This window comes from Chenopodium quinoa, unplaced genomic scaffold (assembly GCF_001683475.1).
Source record: "Chenopodium quinoa cultivar QQ74 unplaced genomic scaffold, ASM168347v1, whole genome shotgun sequence".
NCBI lineage: Eukaryota > Viridiplantae > Streptophyta > Magnoliopsida > Caryophyllales > Amaranthaceae > Chenopodium > Chenopodium quinoa.
In genome coordinates this window covers 1781430-1800904 of record NW_018745003.1, presented here as the reverse complement: position 1 = coordinate 1800904, position 19475 = coordinate 1781430, and the positions used below count along the sequence as shown (strand labels likewise).

At 32.0% G+C, this 19475-nt stretch overlaps 1 protein-coding gene across 1 annotated transcript; it reads right to left on the bottom strand.

Moving 5' to 3' along the window:
* Positions 1-454: 454 nt before the first annotated feature.
* On the bottom strand, positions 455-8162 carry LOC110707813 (probable sulfate transporter 3.5). The gene is made up of 12 exons (XM_021885862.1): positions 7607-8162; positions 5690-5897; positions 4065-4236; positions 3380-3445; positions 2824-2937; positions 2356-2472; positions 2126-2252; positions 1749-2035; positions 1463-1653; positions 1297-1379; positions 1100-1176; positions 455-981 (listed from the first exon to the last, which is right to left on the bottom strand). Exons 1-12 carry the CDS (start codon positions 7914-7916, stop codon positions 814-816), a joined length of 1920 nt encoding a protein of 639 aa, XP_021741554.1. The 5' UTR covers positions 7917-8162; the 3' UTR covers positions 455-813.
* Between the last annotated feature and the right edge of the window lie 11313 nt (positions 8163-19475).

Below are 19475 nucleotides of genomic sequence, written 5' to 3'. Positions count from 1 at the left end.
GAGCAACGTGTTGAATTTCAAATATGATGTCCATGCATAGGCAATGGTCCACCATCGTGCCTCTCGTGTCGTAATAAGCTTATGATGGACTCGTCAAGTCGAACTAATTTCATTTCACTACCCAATTTAACCTATGTCTAACTATGGTAGTAAGGATATGCTATGTTCACCTGCTTTTCACTTATCTAAACTTATCCGAACTTAACTGATATGGTAACCCTTTTCAAAACTTATTTTTCCTGAACTTATTTAAACTTATTAGACTTGAAATAAGTGAAAATAAGGTGAACAAAACAGGTGCTAAATGTTTGTGAAGTTATGATTTGTTTTGATAAATGACCTTAAAATAATTTGTTTGATATAATAATTCCAAAAAATAAAGTTAGTGTTCACAAAAAGTGAACTAAATTTATATTTTGTAAACTAAAATTTAGGATTAATAAAGTACTCTGAATTACTTAAATTATGAGTTTTGTATTACAAAACTAGGCAAACGCCTATATAATATGGCTTTCAGCCTTTCATTATGAATTTCAACAACCATACAACATCATTTATACATTTTTCAAGCTCCAAAAAGAATAAAAACCTCAATATATCTTCTAAAGTACTAAAACATTAGCACATCTTCCCAATCCCTCCAACTCTCTTTGTTCCTCTTCTTTTAGAAGTAGTAGAACATTTTGCACCCATTCAGCCTCAAAGTATACTTGGGCCGACAATTGTTACAAAATTTATAAAGCCCACTTTAAATTTTACATGCAATAAATAGCATTCCAAATTTTCACTTCTTTACACAAAAATGTGTGGGCTTCATGCTTGTTCTTGCCCATTCCATTTACTTGGGCCGCCCAATCTAAATCTACAGGCCTCAACTGCATCATCAATTGACAAAAATACAGATTCTTTGCCAATTACATCAATGAACTTTGAAGCTATCAACTTCTCCATCACTTCAATCCTTGGATTAACCAATATCATCTGCATTTTTATGAGCAACCAAACTATTAGTCGCAATCTTCTCATACACACTATCAACACAATGTGAAGAATCCGATAAGTATATAGTCATCGAAAGAGATGAAAGAATTCGACTTACCTTGATTTCTTTTGCTCCTATGAGTCTTTTCAATTCGTACAAAGCCTCAATTCCGGTCATGTCTATAGTTGTCACTCCTGTAAGAAAACATCAATTTTATCACTTCTCCACCATACACGTCGATGATATAGTGGTAGCCGTAGCCCAAGCTTCACTGATTAATCTTTAAGATATGAAAATGAGATCAATGGAATTACCTCCTAGTTCCAAAATAAGGTGCTCAATGGAATCCCCTTGGTAATCCTTGTTGAATTCCTCATCTCTAATCCACCTTAGAACTCTGCATGACGTAAAACACAAGTATTTAGCTATAAGAACATCCTAAGAAACTATGGGGGCATAAACGAGTTTGATAATAATCACCTTTCTCGAACATATGTGCTGTTTGAGTATAAAATTGGGGAGCCTAGTTGAAGAATCAGGACTCCTGCAGTCCCTTGTGCTGTAGGGTACTGCTCTATGTCGCGGTACAGATTTGTATTAGGAAGGTTCCCTAACTTACAAGTTGCTGGCCTTGCTGTGTATAGTAGTGCCCTTATAATCCCCAATCCAATCTGCAAAATGTATGAATACATTAAACCAAAGAAGTAATATTTCTGAGTACATAAAAATAGCATCGAAAGACTCAGATAAACGAGGTTATTCTTACCGACATCCCAAGGCCAATATCCATACTGATGAAGGTGACTCCAAAGAAGGCAACCATGCAAATGCAGAAGTCAAACTTATCAACTTTGAAGAGGTGGTACGCCTTGTCATACTCTATTAGACCGAACATGGCGGACATGATGATTGCAGAAAGAGCAACCATAGGAGTGTAGCTAAATAATGGTGCCAAGAACAACAATGTCAGCATCATAATTATCGCCATCACCACGTTAGACATTTGTGTTCTGCATCCTGCATTGAAGTTTACAGCAGTCTTCGAAAATGGCCCTGCATATATACATCCATAAGAAACATATTTGTGAACATAAAATCCTGATCAAGTCCAACTTTTCGGAGTTTCAAAAAATTTAGACACACCTGTAGTCAAGTAACAAGAAGTAAATGAACCAACAATGTTCATAAGACCAAACGCTATCATCTCTTTGTTGCCATCAGTCTGTTGATTCTTCATTATCGCAAAACTTCTTCCAATGGCAATTCCTTCCTGTTACATTAGATTCCATACCTCAAATTAAAAAATTTCTTATACTGATTAATGAATTCAATTTATTTTTTTTATTAAAGCAAAGACGAATTAGTAGCCTTACAGCAAGACCGAGAATAGCTGTAAGTATTCCAGCTTTAATAGGTGTAGCAATGTACTTGGGATCAAAGTTCAATTGTTTAATGGAGGATGGATTAATCCCTCTATTCAAATGACCAACCTGCAATGTGCACCATCAATCGTAAATTCAATGGAAAAATCGTTTCTAACATAGGAAAATGATACACGTAACCCTATCCTATGAACAAAATACCAAAACTAAAAAAAGTCCAACATTCCAAAGGTATTGAAACATGCTAATCTTTGTCATAATTTTGCAACTTAGTACAGTACTAGAGTACACTTAAAACCCATCTATGATCATGTCTCTTTTATTGTTTGTATACTTAGATCCCGGTATTTTGTGAAATTTGTGTTATGGTCTTATGAAGTGTTTAAGACAATCTCATGTCATATTTTGCCTAGTCAATTAGAATATAAGAGCAGTAAATAACAAAATGTGGCAACTCACAATTTTGACACCAAATTTTTCAGCATGGGCAAGGTAGGCGAAAAGGCCGCCGATTATGACAACCACCAGAGGAGCCATGGCTGAAATCCAAAATAGCTTCGGCCTTTTGGTTTTCTGTCCACATAATCAAAGAAAGGATTAAAAATAAAAATTGGCATGCTAACATGATTCATAAAATCACGAGTTGTAGAATCTTTGAATTACATTACATTATATTTATCAACAATTATATTCCATACATCACGAGTCATACAGGGTCAAGTTTTGGACTGTCCAAAGATCCATTTATATACTATGCCAAAATGTCAATCAAGTGTTGTTTCGTTAACTCTTTCTTTTAAAAAATAAAATAAAATCAGTAGTAGGTAAGTATGATTATAGAGATTGTTACACCCTTTGTTTTTAAATAAATAATAAGGCGCATTGATTATGATGATATCCACGTTTATCTCTGTGATTATTAATCACATGATATTTTTGTGAATAAATTAACAACTTTTTCATTAAAGACGAAATTAAAAGTAGAATAAGGAAGAGAGAGAGAGAGGAGTCTAACCACGTATCTAGTGAACTGTAGGAAAGCCAGGAAGATTATACCAATAAGTGCACTCTGCCAATGCCACTGCATATACACCAAATAATTCAAACATTAAAAGTACAATTTATTCAATAACTGCTAATTTGACTATCGTTACAACATACAAAGGGGAGCGATGATCTGTTTTCTCAATCATGCAAGTAATGAGAAAAATTCAATTTTGCAACTTATAACTTTGGGTCCCACTTCATCCAACAAAAATCAAACAGAATTTGTTGAATGATCCAATACTAAGCTTTTACCATGTATTCAATCAAAAAAATTCATAAAAAATAATTTCATATATACTGTAATATCGAGTATTTTATATGTACGTTCATATGTAATACGGAGTAGAATTTAATTTAACTATGTCCTCACAAGGTGTATGCACTCATTTTTTGGAAAGAAGGTGTATGCACTTATTGATACATCTAGTTGTACATAAAAATAATTGTCATATGTCACGCACATTCTAACATAGAAGTGAAATAAATAAATAAAAAAAAAAAAATCTCAATTTTGTATTGGTGTGCTTTGAAAACTAAAGGAATTATTGTTAATAAAAACATAAAACGACGGAACAAAGTAGTAGGGCCTTAATCTTTTTATAATAATAATAAATTTAAAGGATAGAATTGAAAAGGTAAGATGTGTAATGTACCTCATTTTTGTGGCTGAGCAAAGTTTTCGTTACTGAGATAATATCAGTCTTAGCAGTAAAATGTGTTAACCCCAAAAATCCCTTTAACTGTTGCAGAATAATTATCACCGCTGTTCCACCCATAAACCCAGTAATCGTTGAATGTGATAGGAAATCCACCAGAATTCCTAATCTGCATAATAAATGGAACAAATAATTTATGTTAATAGGGTTCTTCGTGCAATTTAGGATTAGATTTAAATGCTTTATTGCACGGGTGTATGATACAATTAAATCTTAGCCCTCTTAACTAAAACATAAATCAATTTTTGAAAATACTAGATGTTATAAAGGGTTATTGATAAGAATCTAAAATTGGAAATAACACCAAAAGGCATGTTGTCAATCAAGAAAAGAAAACTATTAATGTGACGTGCATTGAGTAATTAACAAGATTGTTTTATTGGATAGGGGAAAATTTGTTAATATGGCATAAATATTCAAGAAAATTATACTAAAACAAAGATTTAATGTTGTCAACAATCTCATCAATACCATAATGTCACATTTGAGCATTAGTCATGTTTGAAAAATCTACATCATAGACAGATCACAATATCCTACCTAATTTTGATCCAATTTATACAAGTAGATAATTTGGAACACTAGATCAAATTCTCATTTCAAAACTTCATCACCTCCTTGGTACTTTTTTCATTATTTTTGGAAAATGATCGTTCTTGACATGCTAATTGGTCTCATAAAATCAGCAAGAGGTTGGTGGGACGTCATGGTATGTGGTTCTAAGTAGCCAACAACAACACTAGGAAATCACAAATTAATACCGTCCATTTGGTCTTTTTACATGATATACATAATAAAGTTTAAATTCCTTTGCGACTCTCATCTGTGAATTCTAAGCTATTAACTATACATACAAACAACTATATTTCCATTTAAGTAAAGTCATTTCTTCGACTTCAATTTTAATTAATTAATAGCAAGCATTAATCATACTATTTAAATAATTTAACTTATTGTAACAACTACTCGAACGTGAAATCATTAACTTTGACTCATCCATGAAACCATTTGAAAAGTTAGACATGTTTTTTGACTAGGAAATGGACCCCTTAACCAAAAGGCATAGGAAATTCAGATACAACCTGAACTATTTCCCAACTCCCCTCTACTTATAATGTTAATACTTTTTTAGTATTATTAATTCATTAAGAAACTCCGATGTGATAGGAAAAGGCAATTTGACATACCAACCCATTAAGTCATGCACATAATAGAATAGTATACTCCTATAACATTAAGCACCAGAAGTCGACTCACCATTAAAAGAAATCTGATCGACATGTTACTATGGGTGCATTCTCTTCATCTTATACAATTAAGTTTCAGGGCTAATTAAATATAATAAGTATTTATCTAGTCTAATAAGGTAAAATTATACGGAGTAGTTTACCAGTTCAATAAGGCCTAATTAATTTATTTCAAATAAGTTCAAGTAAAAAGAACGCACCCTATGTAGATTAATTACTATTCCGTATAATCAACTCATTCTTCAGTTGTTTCGATCTAAAATATGCACGAAATACTCCGTGTATGTTATGCATACATATAAAGACATGCATTACCTTAATAGACCCAAAGCAGTTTCAATGATTCCACAGAAGAAAGTAGCAGTGAACACCAAGCTGAGATACAAAGATGGGTTGTCCGTCGGCGAAACCGCCTCTCCAATAGTGTTTGCTATGAGCAAGGAGCAAGCCGCCACTGTTCCCACGGCCAAATTCTTTGAACTCCCAAATACAGCATATATAAATGGTGGCACAAAACTTGAATCTGCATTTAATCAATTTATGATTAATTTACATGTAAAAAGTTTTGATTAACAACTAAAATTGAAATACACACGGACATCCAATAAGCTAATAAAGGGTAGGTTTGAACATCAAACGTAATAAATTTTTAGCTTCAATATTAACCACTCCACAACACCGTGACTTTATTCATAATAGGGTATTTAATAACGTAATCAATATCATTAAATGAAATAAAATTAAAATCAATTGAGCATGTTTGAATTTTCCAACTACCAATTGATTTACCTGGTGGATAAACTAAGTTCTTTTTCCACATAATCGACACATATATAAATCACAGAAGACAGTTAACACATAAATGAGGCCCTAACGTCGCCTTCTAGCCCCCAATTTACGTATCTTAGACGACGATCTTGATAGAGTGATAGACACAAGTCACACTAGTAGACAACTAGACATAATATAGCTTGGAGTCCAACCTATAATTTTATCCTTGCTGCTACTACACCCATCTCTATTCCTGTATCATACGGCAAAAAAATGTCTTATTTCCTTCGATACACATCATTTTTTCTAAGTTGCATGAACCATTACAATAATTTTAAGTTGATATTTCAAGATATAAAATTTAAATATTATTGGTATATTGTACTTTAGTATATTCTAGTTTTTGCGTTCTGGTGACATTAATTAATTCTTATTCAATTTTAGGACCTACAATATTATCAAAATAAAAATCTAGTAATAATTCAATTTTATAACGATTGTCTAGTGAATACTTATGGACACTTGTTAAGTTCAATTTATTTTCTAGCAACAAGAAAAGACATGAAAAGAATATATTCTTATTTTATGATTAAATGTTATATTCGTATTTATATAATTAATTTTAATCCCTTTATATAGCATCTAACTTAGCTTAAAAAGTGCCCATGGATACTTTTTATAGAATCCCTTTTACTAATCATTAATGATTTTTTTTATCAGAAGAAAATACTTGAGAATAATTACTATGGAGTACTTATATAGTAATTATATATAAACCAAATAGTAGCTGATTAAAAGTTACAAAACAAAACAAACCTCGATTGATTTGAGATATAAACTGTACAGATTTGAGATATAAACTGTAAAGATTTGAGATAACTTTTATAAGTTCAATAGATTAAATATTAGATTAGAGTTTAAGCCTTTAAGAAAAAAAAAAAAAAATCATTCTTCACAAAAAGAAAAACTAAATTTATCTTCCATAACTATTTTTACAATGGTGCACTATTTGGCAAAGATTAAACGTGCACACCAGATTAGTAATTTGAACCTATCATTGTGACATTTGCTTTAGTGCTTTATGCCACGGAGTAATACAATGAAAATGAGCAAATTCTTAGGTGCATCTTACACAAGGTGTATATATGAATATCCGACTATAATACAGCTTATTATATACACGGCATACACATACATAGTATAGTAACAAAAAACAAGTTACTATAAAACTGCCTAAGAAAATACATAACCGCATAAAACAGTGAAAGACTAATGCATGATCCACATTAGAAGGAAGCTCTAAGGAGTTATCGATAGAGGATCCTCTCCAGTTACTGGACCATCTACGGTAAACAAAAACCGGATCCATGCCAGAACTATTTCTTAAGACATTCGTAGAAATAAATTCGCTAAAAATTGTTTGTTAATAAAAACGGAAGAAGCGAGAAAAGAGGTACTTACAGAGGCCAATGACAGGAGGGATTTTGGTAAGATTGGCATAACTGATACCTTGAGGAATAGCAAGACTAGCAATGGTAAGACCAGCAAGAACATCGTACCTAAAAAGACTAAAATTATAATTCGGAAGCCACTCGAATATCGGAACGAAGTACTTAATTCCCTTAATTAATCTCTTTTTTGGAGGATCATTGCTAAATCCTCTAAAAGGATCATCAGGAAAAAATGTTTCCGAAAGACTGGATTTTAATTTTTCTTTAAATCCTCTTGGTTGAACAAAGTTCACATTGTGCTGATGGGTATGATCCTCCATTGTTTTGGTTTGATTTGGAGTTTTTGAAAACAGAGGAAAAAAAAAAACAGAGGAGAAGAAAAAGAGGGGAAACAGAGGAGAATGAGAGGAAGTTAGGTGTAGAAGTTAGAGAAAACTGTGGGTTTATATAGAGTGAAAAATTTGTGTGTTTGAGATAATTAGTGGAGTGTGGTGATAGAGAAGTGACAGGTAATTCGGATAAGATGTACGTTAAAAAAAAATTAAAAATACAGTCTTTTTTTTTTTTTTTTTTTTTTTTTTTTTTGAGAAAATTGAGAATTGATATATGTAAAAAAAAAAAAAAAAAAGTTATTAATTGCTTAATACTAATGTGATTTATAAGAATTATAACTCTTTTTAACGAACCTAGTAAAGTGAAAAAAATTAAAAAATCATAGGATTAATACCATTTTTTAATCCCAACTTTTACCAATTTATTTTTATTAATCCCAACTTTCGATTATTCCGCAATAATCCCAACTTTAGGGTGCGTTTTTATTCTTTGGTCAGGATTACCGGTTTCTTGAAGAAAGGGTTAAAAAAAATTTAAAACCATTTATTTGACAAGTGTTGCATGTTAATTGGTTTATCAAAATAAAAATAAATTAATTAAAATTAAATTACAAAAACACAAAGACCCATTTTCTCTCTCCTCCCCTTTGTTGTTCATCCATGGCTATTAGCTGCCATGGCAACCACCACCAATCAACCGCCGGCCATCCCCACCACTAGAGGCGCCGCTCCAAGCCAAACCACCATCCCCCTTCATCGAAACTCCCACGCCACCAACCAAACCCCAAAAACCACCAGCCCCCTTCACCGAAACTCCCACGCCACCAACCAAACCCCAAAAACCACCAGCCCCCTTCACCGAAACTCCCACGCCACCAACCAAACCCCAAAAACCACCAGCCCCAAAAATTGAAGAAATTAATTAGCGAGAGTACGGGCATGTGATTAAGAAATAATTAAGAAGCTTCACCGAACCATGATTACCACCCATTGCACCACCACCACTACCCACTTCACCACCTACAACAACCGCAATCAACAACCACAACCATCGAAACCACCATACAACTAGCGAACCAACCATTGAAACCCATCCCACCCACCCCGTAAAGCCACCACAAACCCACTCCACCAGTCGAAATCCCCTTCAATTCACCTCTCGTTACCCCCAATTTTGCATTAAATCTGAGTTTTCAAACTCAATCTCACAATCCCCTTTTCGCTTTTCAAGGGGAAGTGGAAGGGTGGCCGAAAACGGAGGGGAAGGAGGGTTGCTGGAAAAGGAGGGGATGGGGGGACTGTCGGAAATGGAAGGGATGGTGGCTGGCTGGCTGCCATTAATAGAGGTGGAGGGGGAGGGGCTGTTAAAGGGGATTGGGGAAATAAAATAAAAAAAATAAATAAATTAATTTTTTGTTTTTTTTTAAAAAACATTTGGTTCAGTCAAAAAATAAAAAAAATAAAAAAAATGGATCACTCACGTGACGACACGTGTCGAGCAACCTACAGTAAAAGGTTGTTGACTTTTGTTGACCGGTTTGGGTATAAAGAATGATAGGCTACCTTAAAGTTGGGATTATAGAGGAATAATCCAAAGTTGGGATTAATGAAACTAAATTGGTGAAAGTTGGGATTAAAAAATGGTATTAATCCAAAATCATATGGTAGATTCCCTCAATAAAAAAATAAAAAAAATTATCATATGGTAGATTGCTTCAAAGTTTCCAAATTCCAAATACTCAAGCAATGATGATTAGTTGATTACTGTTAAAAAAAAAATAATTTAAAGATTAGTTGATTACTGCGTTACAAGAGTATTAAATTACTTACACTATCACGTCCTTCACATAAGAGGCCTTTGGGGTTGAAGTGTGGATACGACAGGACTCTTGTAACCTTTGTACTAAAAAGACCAATTTAACCAAAAACCTATTTTAAATGTACTTGTATGAGATAACAATTATGGAACAATTAGGGTGCGTGTTCTATTCACCTAATTTTCACTTATCTTATCTTATCTGAACTTACCTAAACTTATATGAACATAATAGAAATTATGCAAACTTATTCTAGTATTAATTTGTACTTCTTATTTTCCTTGAATTGAACTTATATAAACTTATTACACCTAAAATAAGTGACAATACGGTGAACAGAACAGACCCTCAAACTAGTACAAGTTGTAGATCTCAAAGATAGTTCATTTGGTTAATATTTTGGGGTATCACAAAATTCGGGAATAGTTCATGATTACAACATTGTTGTAATTCTTGGTTATTTTTTAAAAAATTGGAAATTTGATTGAATATCTTCCAAAAAAATTACCTTATTTAATTTTTTCATCAAGCGAAAACCTTCTGTGATCAATTTGATCATTGTCTTCAGTTTTCTAAAGTACGGCTCGTTCACTTCACCTTATATTTGCTGAACTAAAATTATTTTTACTGAACTGAAATTATTTTTGCTGAACTGAAATTATTTTTACTGATTTTCTGTTGTATTTCTTCTTTACAGTTATTGAATTTTACTGAAATGAATTTATTTTTACTGAAATGAAATTATTTTTTACCGAACTGAAATTATTTTTACTTAACATTATTTTTTTAGGTGAAGTGAACAAGGCCTAAATAATAAATACTTGTAGTAAACACGGGTAACAAATAATTAACAATGATGTACTGTTTTTGCACAAATTCTCAAAAAAGGCGGGTGTACGTTAATTTTTTGTAAGACGAGTTAAAGTTATCTTAAAAGTATTTAAAGTTACCTTTTATACTTCAAAAGTTATTATTTTGTTAGACTAATCATATTAGTTTTTTTTGTATGTAATCATAAATATATAAGAAATTACACATTAAAATAAAATTCAAACCAACGACAAATTAAAGTTACCCTTTAAGGGGTTAAAGTTACTATAAAAAATAGTTAAAGTTACCCTCAAGCTGACCGTCTTACAATAAAATTAACGTATACATGCCTTACACAAGACTTATTGCAGTTTTTAACATTGTTACTTGATTTCCAGAAATTGCCGTTTATAGTCTATAAAAACAAATATTTATTTCTGGCTGCTAATTTTGTGTAACTTGTGACTAATATACAGGGATACAAGACATTCAGTCATAATTGTTTTCCAAATCAATTTGCATTGTATTTTGTTTCATAGTGACGATCGATAAAACAAAAAATTGGTACTCGACAATAAGTTGTAATTGTCTACTTTGTTTTCTTATGCTTACCAAAATTATATTATTCCGATAAAATTCAAAATAAATAGCAAAATAGAATTTGGAATTCTGAGGGTCAAGTCATAGTAGGGAGAGATAGGAGGGTGGGTCTTTGGGTATGAGATGTATGTGTGAGCTTACATGTGTGTTGTAACACGTAACTATATACACAATTTATGTACTAATTGGTTTTTGATATAGTGGTGATCGAGGCTGTATTATTTAGTAGAGGAAACCACGTGTTCGATTAACCGCAATAATAATTGGGAGAGGACTGGAACCCAACCACCCTGAAATGAGCCCCAAATCTGAATTAGCCCAAATAGTAAACCGGATGAGAATACCGAAAAAAAAAAAAACCACAATTTATGTGTACAAAATCAAGCACATAATAATAATAATAATAATAATAATAATAATAATAATAACAATAATAATAATAATAATAATAATTAGCAGATGTTTACTAGATTTTCCTCTTAATAATAAAAACTTATTACTTCGTATTTTGTGAATTTCTAACTTCATTTGTGTTTGTTTTCATAAGTTCACAAGAACATTTTTTTTTTATTTGGCACCATGAAATAATTTTAATTTCTATATCTTAATTCACGTTATCAAAACTTTCATGCAGTATGCGTATTGTTGTGAGTTATGTAGTATGTTACAGTGTTACACATATAAGTGACATAACTAGCTAAATTTTCCTATTTGATTAATTCAGTTAGATTAGGTCTTAGTCTTGAGAGAAGACGAGTCTAATTATAAGAGTTAAACTAACAAAAGGACTCTAAGTTTTCATTTTTTTTTTCACCCTTTGGGTACTAAGTTTTTTTTTTTTTTTATTTTTTTTTTTTATTTTTTTTTATCACCCTTTGGATGCTCATCCCTAAATCCGGCTAATTATAAAAAACTTAGACTCGTCTTTTTTTTTTTTTATATTATTATTTTGTTAATATTTTTTAAAGAGCCTAATTATAATTGTGTATCTTTCTTAAAAAAAAAAAAAAAAAAAAAAAAAAAAAAAAAAAAAAAAAAAAAAACATACATTGCTCTTGTAGTGAGACAAGTGAGTTATACAAGTACAACATACTGCAATAGCTTTGTTTTATTTTATTTTTGTAAAGATAAAGGTACATGGTAAGTTTCAATATTTCCATACAATCTGATAAAGAGTTCAATAAAAAAATTTATACCTACTTGCTGGAACTCTTGAAACAATAGACATCAGCAGCAATTGCTCCTAAAATATGGACCATTTTATAACCTTCTAAGAATTCATGATCATGAACAAGACACACAAAATTCAACGGTACTAACAGAATTTATTACTTCGTACTATATTACTTACTACCAAGATTGAACATGAAATTCAAATGGTGGAGCATCCATAACTCTTACCAAGTATCTAACTATTAATTTATTAAGGTTCAATTCATATTGAATAATTTTCACATTTACTTGGACAAGTAAAATATTAAATCAAACACGGAGTATTTATTGATTTATTATTATGATCTAATGTGGCAGAACCTTGTTGATCCAAAATGATAATCTAAGTTCGTACACTGAATTACATCATGCAATGTTATAAGTTTGAACTACTTAAGAGTTTTCGTACAAACAAAGGTTTTTTTTGTTTGACCTTAGTTAGATGATAAAAATGAAGTTTACTTGAAGTAGATGTGACCAAATAAATGACTCGAATTAATACAAAAAGAATTTTCAAGGATCTAAAGGAATCGTATGTTTTAAGATTACCATATCATGTTAATTTTAATGTCAATAGATAATGACATGAGGCACATGATTAGTAAGATAACAATTTCTTTATTATTAAAAATAATGGTTATTGGTACATAGAATTATTTATTAGAAAATTTTCCTACATATCTCTTGCTAACGTCAAATAATTAAATAGAAAACTATTAGTATAAATATTGAACAAAGGCGTAATCAATACCAATTTAAAAAATTATGTATTGTTCATTTATATATAATCCTTATAGTTATGGTAATAAAGAGCCTATCGATACAAATTTGTATAGCTTTGATTCAAACTTGTAACATACGTATTACATGTTAGTCACGATGAGATCATATGACATAAAGTGCTCGAGCTTGAGCTGATGTCAGCTCAAGGGGCCTTTAGTCTTTTGATTAGAGTAGAGGTTTCAGCAAGCAGAACCTGGATTTAATTTGAAAAATGTCCTAGCTAGAATTTTCTTGACAAAAAAAATAATAAATAATGAGGCGATTCTAAATCATACATAAGAATAGGTTTATTGCTCAACGAAGGACAAAGACATATCCCTCTCAAAATGAACCGTTGAATCTAGAAATAAAGTAAGCATTAGTGTTGTGTTGGTATCAAATGTTGCTGAAACCCTACCTGCTGCGTTTTCAAACTAGAAAATCGAGTAAAAACAGTAACAACAACCAACGTTAGTTTACAAGTGTGTTGATCACTATCAAATAAAGCCTTCCTTGGTTGTTCACTAAGGGCAGCCATTGACAACCTTATATATCCCAGGTATTAGCTTCATTACTCCCTTTAATTGTTGCATTATAAAAGGAATTATACTGTTGAAAATTAAAGTTTTTTTGGACTGGGTTGCCCATTTTTCTAAAGCATCATTATGAATCATCACTTGTAGCTTAAAGAGGGAATGAGTGAATGACAAATGAATCATTATGATAAAATCATATATATATATATGTGGTCTTAGAATCCTCTATTTAGAATTATTTTATACGAAATATTTGTTTTAGGAAAATATAATATATAGCCCTTAGGGCTATGTATAAAAAGCTAAAAGAGGAAATTATTAATGAAATATATTCATTAATTATACTGATATGTGCATAATTTTTTCATGCATTCCTAAACTTATACCAAATTAAGAAAGATATTAAATGCTTATTTGTAGCCCTAAAGGCAACGTATAGCATTACCCTCTGTTTTGTTATACTTGTGTGCTTGTCTTATGTTGAAATTAAGGTTGTTTGGTGATGTTTTTTCATATTAGGGTTTTAGTTTTTTTGAAAAACTAAAAACAACTCCTACTTTTTTAAGAGCATCACTTTGACTTTTGCATTATTTATATACTAACTTGGTTTAAGTATTATTAATAATATATAAATGTAATTTTTATTGGTAACATGTTAGTATTGGATTAGTCACAATTAGATGAGTCAATTCAGAAGATTGGATCGAGTCTGATGAGGTCGGGTCGGGTTGAGTTAATTTTTGAAGTTGAGTCATGCTAAATTATTATGTCCACGCGAGTCCAAATCTGAATCGGATATTTTTCGGGTCGATTTCGGATCGGGTGTGGTTTTGACACCTCTAGTCACAACGCATTTTTTCATAATAATATTGTTTTTTTTTTTTTGTTTTTTACTAATGGAATGTAAATAAAGATATTAATAGTCAAAAAGTTATACATTGACATATATGCCGGTCAAAACAATATACTAAAAAAAAAACGGAGAGAGTATTTCTAAAAACTAACATGATTAGTTAAGTTTATGACTAACTATAAGTTCATCATACAAATTTGGTCATACGCATGACCTTTTGAATCTAAAAACCAAAATTGAAAAAACTATAATAGCACAGTACACCAACAACAAGAAGCCTGAAATAAATCTCTCAATTTTCCAGAGAATATAATGAAATATGTGTTCCTTAATTAATTAATTTGACACTTTAGAATTTTAAAAGGATGGAAGGTGAATATGCTCAAATAATTTTGTATGTAGTGCTTAAAACAGACTTTGGTCTCGACCCCTGAGATTTCTACTTGTCTAGCTAGTATTGTACTTCGTATATGGTACAACCATTACGCGCACTTCACGTCTTCATTTAAATAAAAAATAATAATAATAAAAAAAAAACCTTTCTCTGCATTTCCCTTGCATGCCAGATTAGTAGCGTTGACTACAACTTTTTGGCATTAAATTGCACCTATACTACATTTAACATTAAAAGAAGTAGGTTTGTAGCCAAAGTAGGGACGAATCCACTTTAAAATTCTCCTTTTTCTATGATTATAAATAGTGTACATAAACTAATGACTTTAAATATGTGGTTAAGTTTTTGATTGATTTGTTCCTTTAATATAGTATCTAATCTATTCAACTTGTAAGATTGATTTTATTGGCTTTTATATAATAGCTAAAATAGATGGTCAAAGTGAGGTTCGTAAATAATGCAAAAAGTCAAAACATTGCGAGTAATTTAAGACAGAGAGAGTATTATGAATTTATGAGGACGAAAAAGGAAACGAAACACAAATTGAATATAATAGGGCAAGTATATTCAGAGTTGGAATTTATGTAGTCCGTAAAAAGTAGAAACTCTTTTTTTTCTTTTTTTTGAAACAAAAGTAGAAACTCTTTTTGGAACCGTCGACGTCGTCACTTATCACTCGCCACCTCCCACACGGTCACAAGTTCACACGGTCGTCTCTTTATTAGCTTCATATATATGGACCATTTTTTGGTTTCATTATTATGATTTATCTTTTTTTTTTAATGATAATAGATGGTGATTTATCTTCATGCTACATTATAGTGCATTAGTGCCATGGCCCCATGAGCAATAAATTAATCTCTTTTATTAAAATAAGTGTGTAGAAGTTTATGATCTAAGTCAGTTAACAAAAACGAGTGGTTAATGTTAAACCTATGAACCAACCCACATGTGATTGTGTGAGTAGAAATGTTTGTCCCACATTAAATTGAAAGATCGTGAAAAGTGAGGGGGAAGGGGGGAGTGTTGGGATGTGTATCCCACATTGAAGAAACAAAGTTGTTGTATTCACTTTAGAAGATTAAGGACTATTCTCTCATTGTCATATGATTTTGAGGTGGAACTTCCTTAGACTTAAAATGGACTCTCATATATCCTACGTGCAATATTTCACTTAATTGAAGCCTATGACTGGTTTAGGCTTATATACTCTATCAATAACCACATTATAAGGTAGAAGAGTTATTATCGCTATTAGTTCTAATATAGAACCCCTTGAGCATGTTTTTATTTTTCTTATAAAAGAAGAATATTAGAAGAATTTGATTTCTTTCTCTTCGGGTGCATTATATAAATTATGAATTGTGTTCCGTCTTTCTATCCGCCGAAATCGCTTGTGTTTATTTCTAATACATTGTACAAATAACAGAAATATCAATTCGAAGTCATGGGGATGCTATAAAAGGCATAAAAACCAAATAAAAAAGACAAAAATAATAATAATAAGTGGATAAATTATCCAATCCACTGATTTGCCTTTCTGTAAACATGTTATAGTTCAAAAGCTTCCATTCAACTCAATTTAGCTCTCTATGTTAGTATGTTCAATCGTGGTCGTGGAGTAGACAACTACAGCATGAATGCATGATACTCGTGATTGAAAGCACTTAGCTTACTAGTTGCTTTTGGTAGGTAAATAGTATGAAAATCGAGTAAAATCCCTTTTTTTATTATTCATGTATCAGTTTTTTTTTTTTTTTTTTTTTTTTTTTTTTTTTTTTTTTTTTTTTTTTTTTTAAGGTAAGACAAAAGGAAAGAATTAGGACCCCCTCCTCACGAGGGCGATCCTAAAGCATCTGAGGTGAGAATGGGGTATAAAGTGAAGAGGTACAAAATGAAATATCAAATTTGTCAGTGACAAGATGCCCAACATTTGCAATCCAATCTGCTGCTCTGTTTGCTTCTCTGTAGACATGCTGAAATTCCCAATGGGGGAATCTGCGAAGTAGGATCTTGATATCTTCTATAATGTGATCAATTTGCCACGGGGTCGACCAAATACCGTTCACTGCGTTGACAACTAGGAGATTGTCCCCTTCAATGTGAAGATTTTGTATTCCTTGTTGGAGGGCGAGGATGATTCCCTCGTGGAGACCAAAAGCTTCAGCTACGAAGACGTTGGTGGTTCCAAGGTTGAATGCTTGTGCTGCAATAGGTGTACCTTCACTGTCTCTGATGATGACTCTTAATGTTGCTGAGTTGTTTTTTACCGAACCGTCGAAGTAGAGTTTGAAAGAGTTGAGAGGAGGAGCCTCCCATGTAACCAATTGTGGGTTGGGGTGGTTTGGGTGAGGTAGATGATGGGTTTGAGATCTCTGCATTGGAGGCCCCGAGCTTAAAGAGGTATCTATGAGAATGCAATAATTCCACTCTTTGAACGCAAATTGCGCTCGGTGGAAGGTTCTAGGGATGCTAAAAGTCTCATTCTTGAAAATAATAGAGTTTCGTTCTTTCCAGATACTCCATAAAAGGAAGATAAATTTTCGGAGGGAGGAGTTGTTTTTTCGAAGCGTAGATAATGTCGTTATCAAGTCTGTGGGTGGAAGTGCACCAGACAACCAATTTTGGGTTAAAGTGTGGTTCCAAATTTCTTTGGCCTTATTACAAGTAAGAAATAAGTGGTCGTGAGATTCCGAATAGACAGAACAAAAGGTGCAATGTCTGAAAGGAATAATCTTTTGTTTTATAAAGGGTGTCTCGTACTCCAAGACTATTATGCATTATTTGCCATAAGAAGATTTGGAATTTAGGTGGAATATCTAATTTTCATATCCAACGATATGACTATTTTACAGTATTTGGCTCTAAATCATGTGTTATCCATGTAGCCGACTTTACTGCAAAATTTCCCGAAGGCGTAGGGCCCCATACTGGTGTGTCAGTCATTTGAGAGTTAGGTAAGGAGATGCCTATAAGTTAATTAATCATTTTACATTTAAGTCATTACTCCATGCATAACGTACAAAACATGAAAGATACGTATAATTCTTTGTTTAAAATGAGGATAATCCCTTTTAATCATCAATTGATTTAAGATAGAAATACCCCCTGACCTGGTGGACTAAACTCGATCACATCCGGTTCTTAGACTTATTTAAGAATTTAAACTATGGAAATATCACTATTTAGCTTATAGGTTGAAAAGTACTTCGTATGTAAGAGTATTATACACGTATATATATGAACGTTTCTTACTTATTGTAGGAAAAAGATTTCTTTCATTATTTTACCAAGAGTGAGTAAACATCGCATGTGTTAATATTGTAGTATAAAACATACTCGTATTTGCAAAATATAGAATATAATAGAGTGAAGACGTGAAGTACGTATACCATATCATTGATGCTGAATTGCTGAGCAACACTAATGTGAATTGTGAATCAACACCTATTAGTTTAATTACAACTAACTTCAATGTTAATGAATTATTATAAGAGTAATATTCTCCTAACATATACTCCATCCGTCCCTTTATTTGTGTCTCATTATCGTTTTTTGGGTCAAACTTTGAAAACTTTGACCATAAATTACCGTGAATCTATAAACGATAATATAGTCATGAGTGGTCTTGTTAGATTCGTCTCGTTGTATATTTTATTAATATCACATTTTTATAAATTTCACGTGTATAAACATAAAAATATAGACGTTTTAAGACGCGTCTTGGAGACCGTGTATAGTCAAATGGGGCAATAAAATAGGGACAGAGGGAGTAATAATCAGTATAATAATATACTTCATATGATATAATTAATAAAGTATAAAACATATTTTCGGACCTTAACCATCAGCTTAAACTTTTGGTTGAATTGATTCACTAACAATAATATTAAGAGGGCAATTGTATCAATATCCAACCCCATTAGATAATATTACGAATTAAGTATATATACAAGGAGTCAAGGAGGGATGAATTAATCTCATGTCAATATTCAATACTTCTTTGCTCGAAAAAAAAAACAATACTTCTTTATAGTAGTATCATACAAGTATATATTAACAAATTATTTAACTTTGTACATATTAGCCGACCAAAATATGCGTTATTATTCTTAGTTAAGTTACCAGAATACCTTGACGGCTCGGTTCTCAACAACTCGACAGCAGCAAGAATCATCATCAGAGACAGCAGCAGGACTTCTTTCGGAGCGCGTACCTTCAATCTCAGCAACACCAAACTCTTCATTGCTGAGGCGACAACTCTTCACAAAAGTATTCTTTTGGCCCTTGAGCTCGGGAAAAAAAAAATCAAATTGAGGGCGATAATCTCCTAGTCATCAACTCTCTCAAGGGCACTTGGTCAATTCCTTGGCAGATTCAGCTCATCATTAAAGACATTTGCACTCTTCTCACCAAATTTGATAATTGGAGCATACGATATATTTTTCGAAAGGCAAATTGGGTAGCTGATTGGATAGCTAATGTAAGTCATCTAGTTAGTAATAGTATGTACATTACTCCTTATAATAACTCTAATCTTTCTACTATTCTCTCCTTTAATGC

Bases quoted from the DNA above. Each gene is read 5' to 3' on its own strand.
- LOC110707813 (XM_021885862.1), bottom strand. From the start codon at position 7,916: ATGGAGGATCATACCCATCAGCACAATGTGAACTTTGTTCAACCAAGA. The intron at 5,898-7,606 runs GTAAGTACCTCT...GATTAAATGCAG, and splicing joins CCCTCCTGTCATTGGCCTCT to ATTCAAGTTTTGTGCCACCA. The intron at 2,036-2,125 runs GTGTGTCTAAAT...GTATATATGCAG, and splicing joins TTCTTGTTACTTGACTACAG to GGCCATTTTCGAAGACTGCT.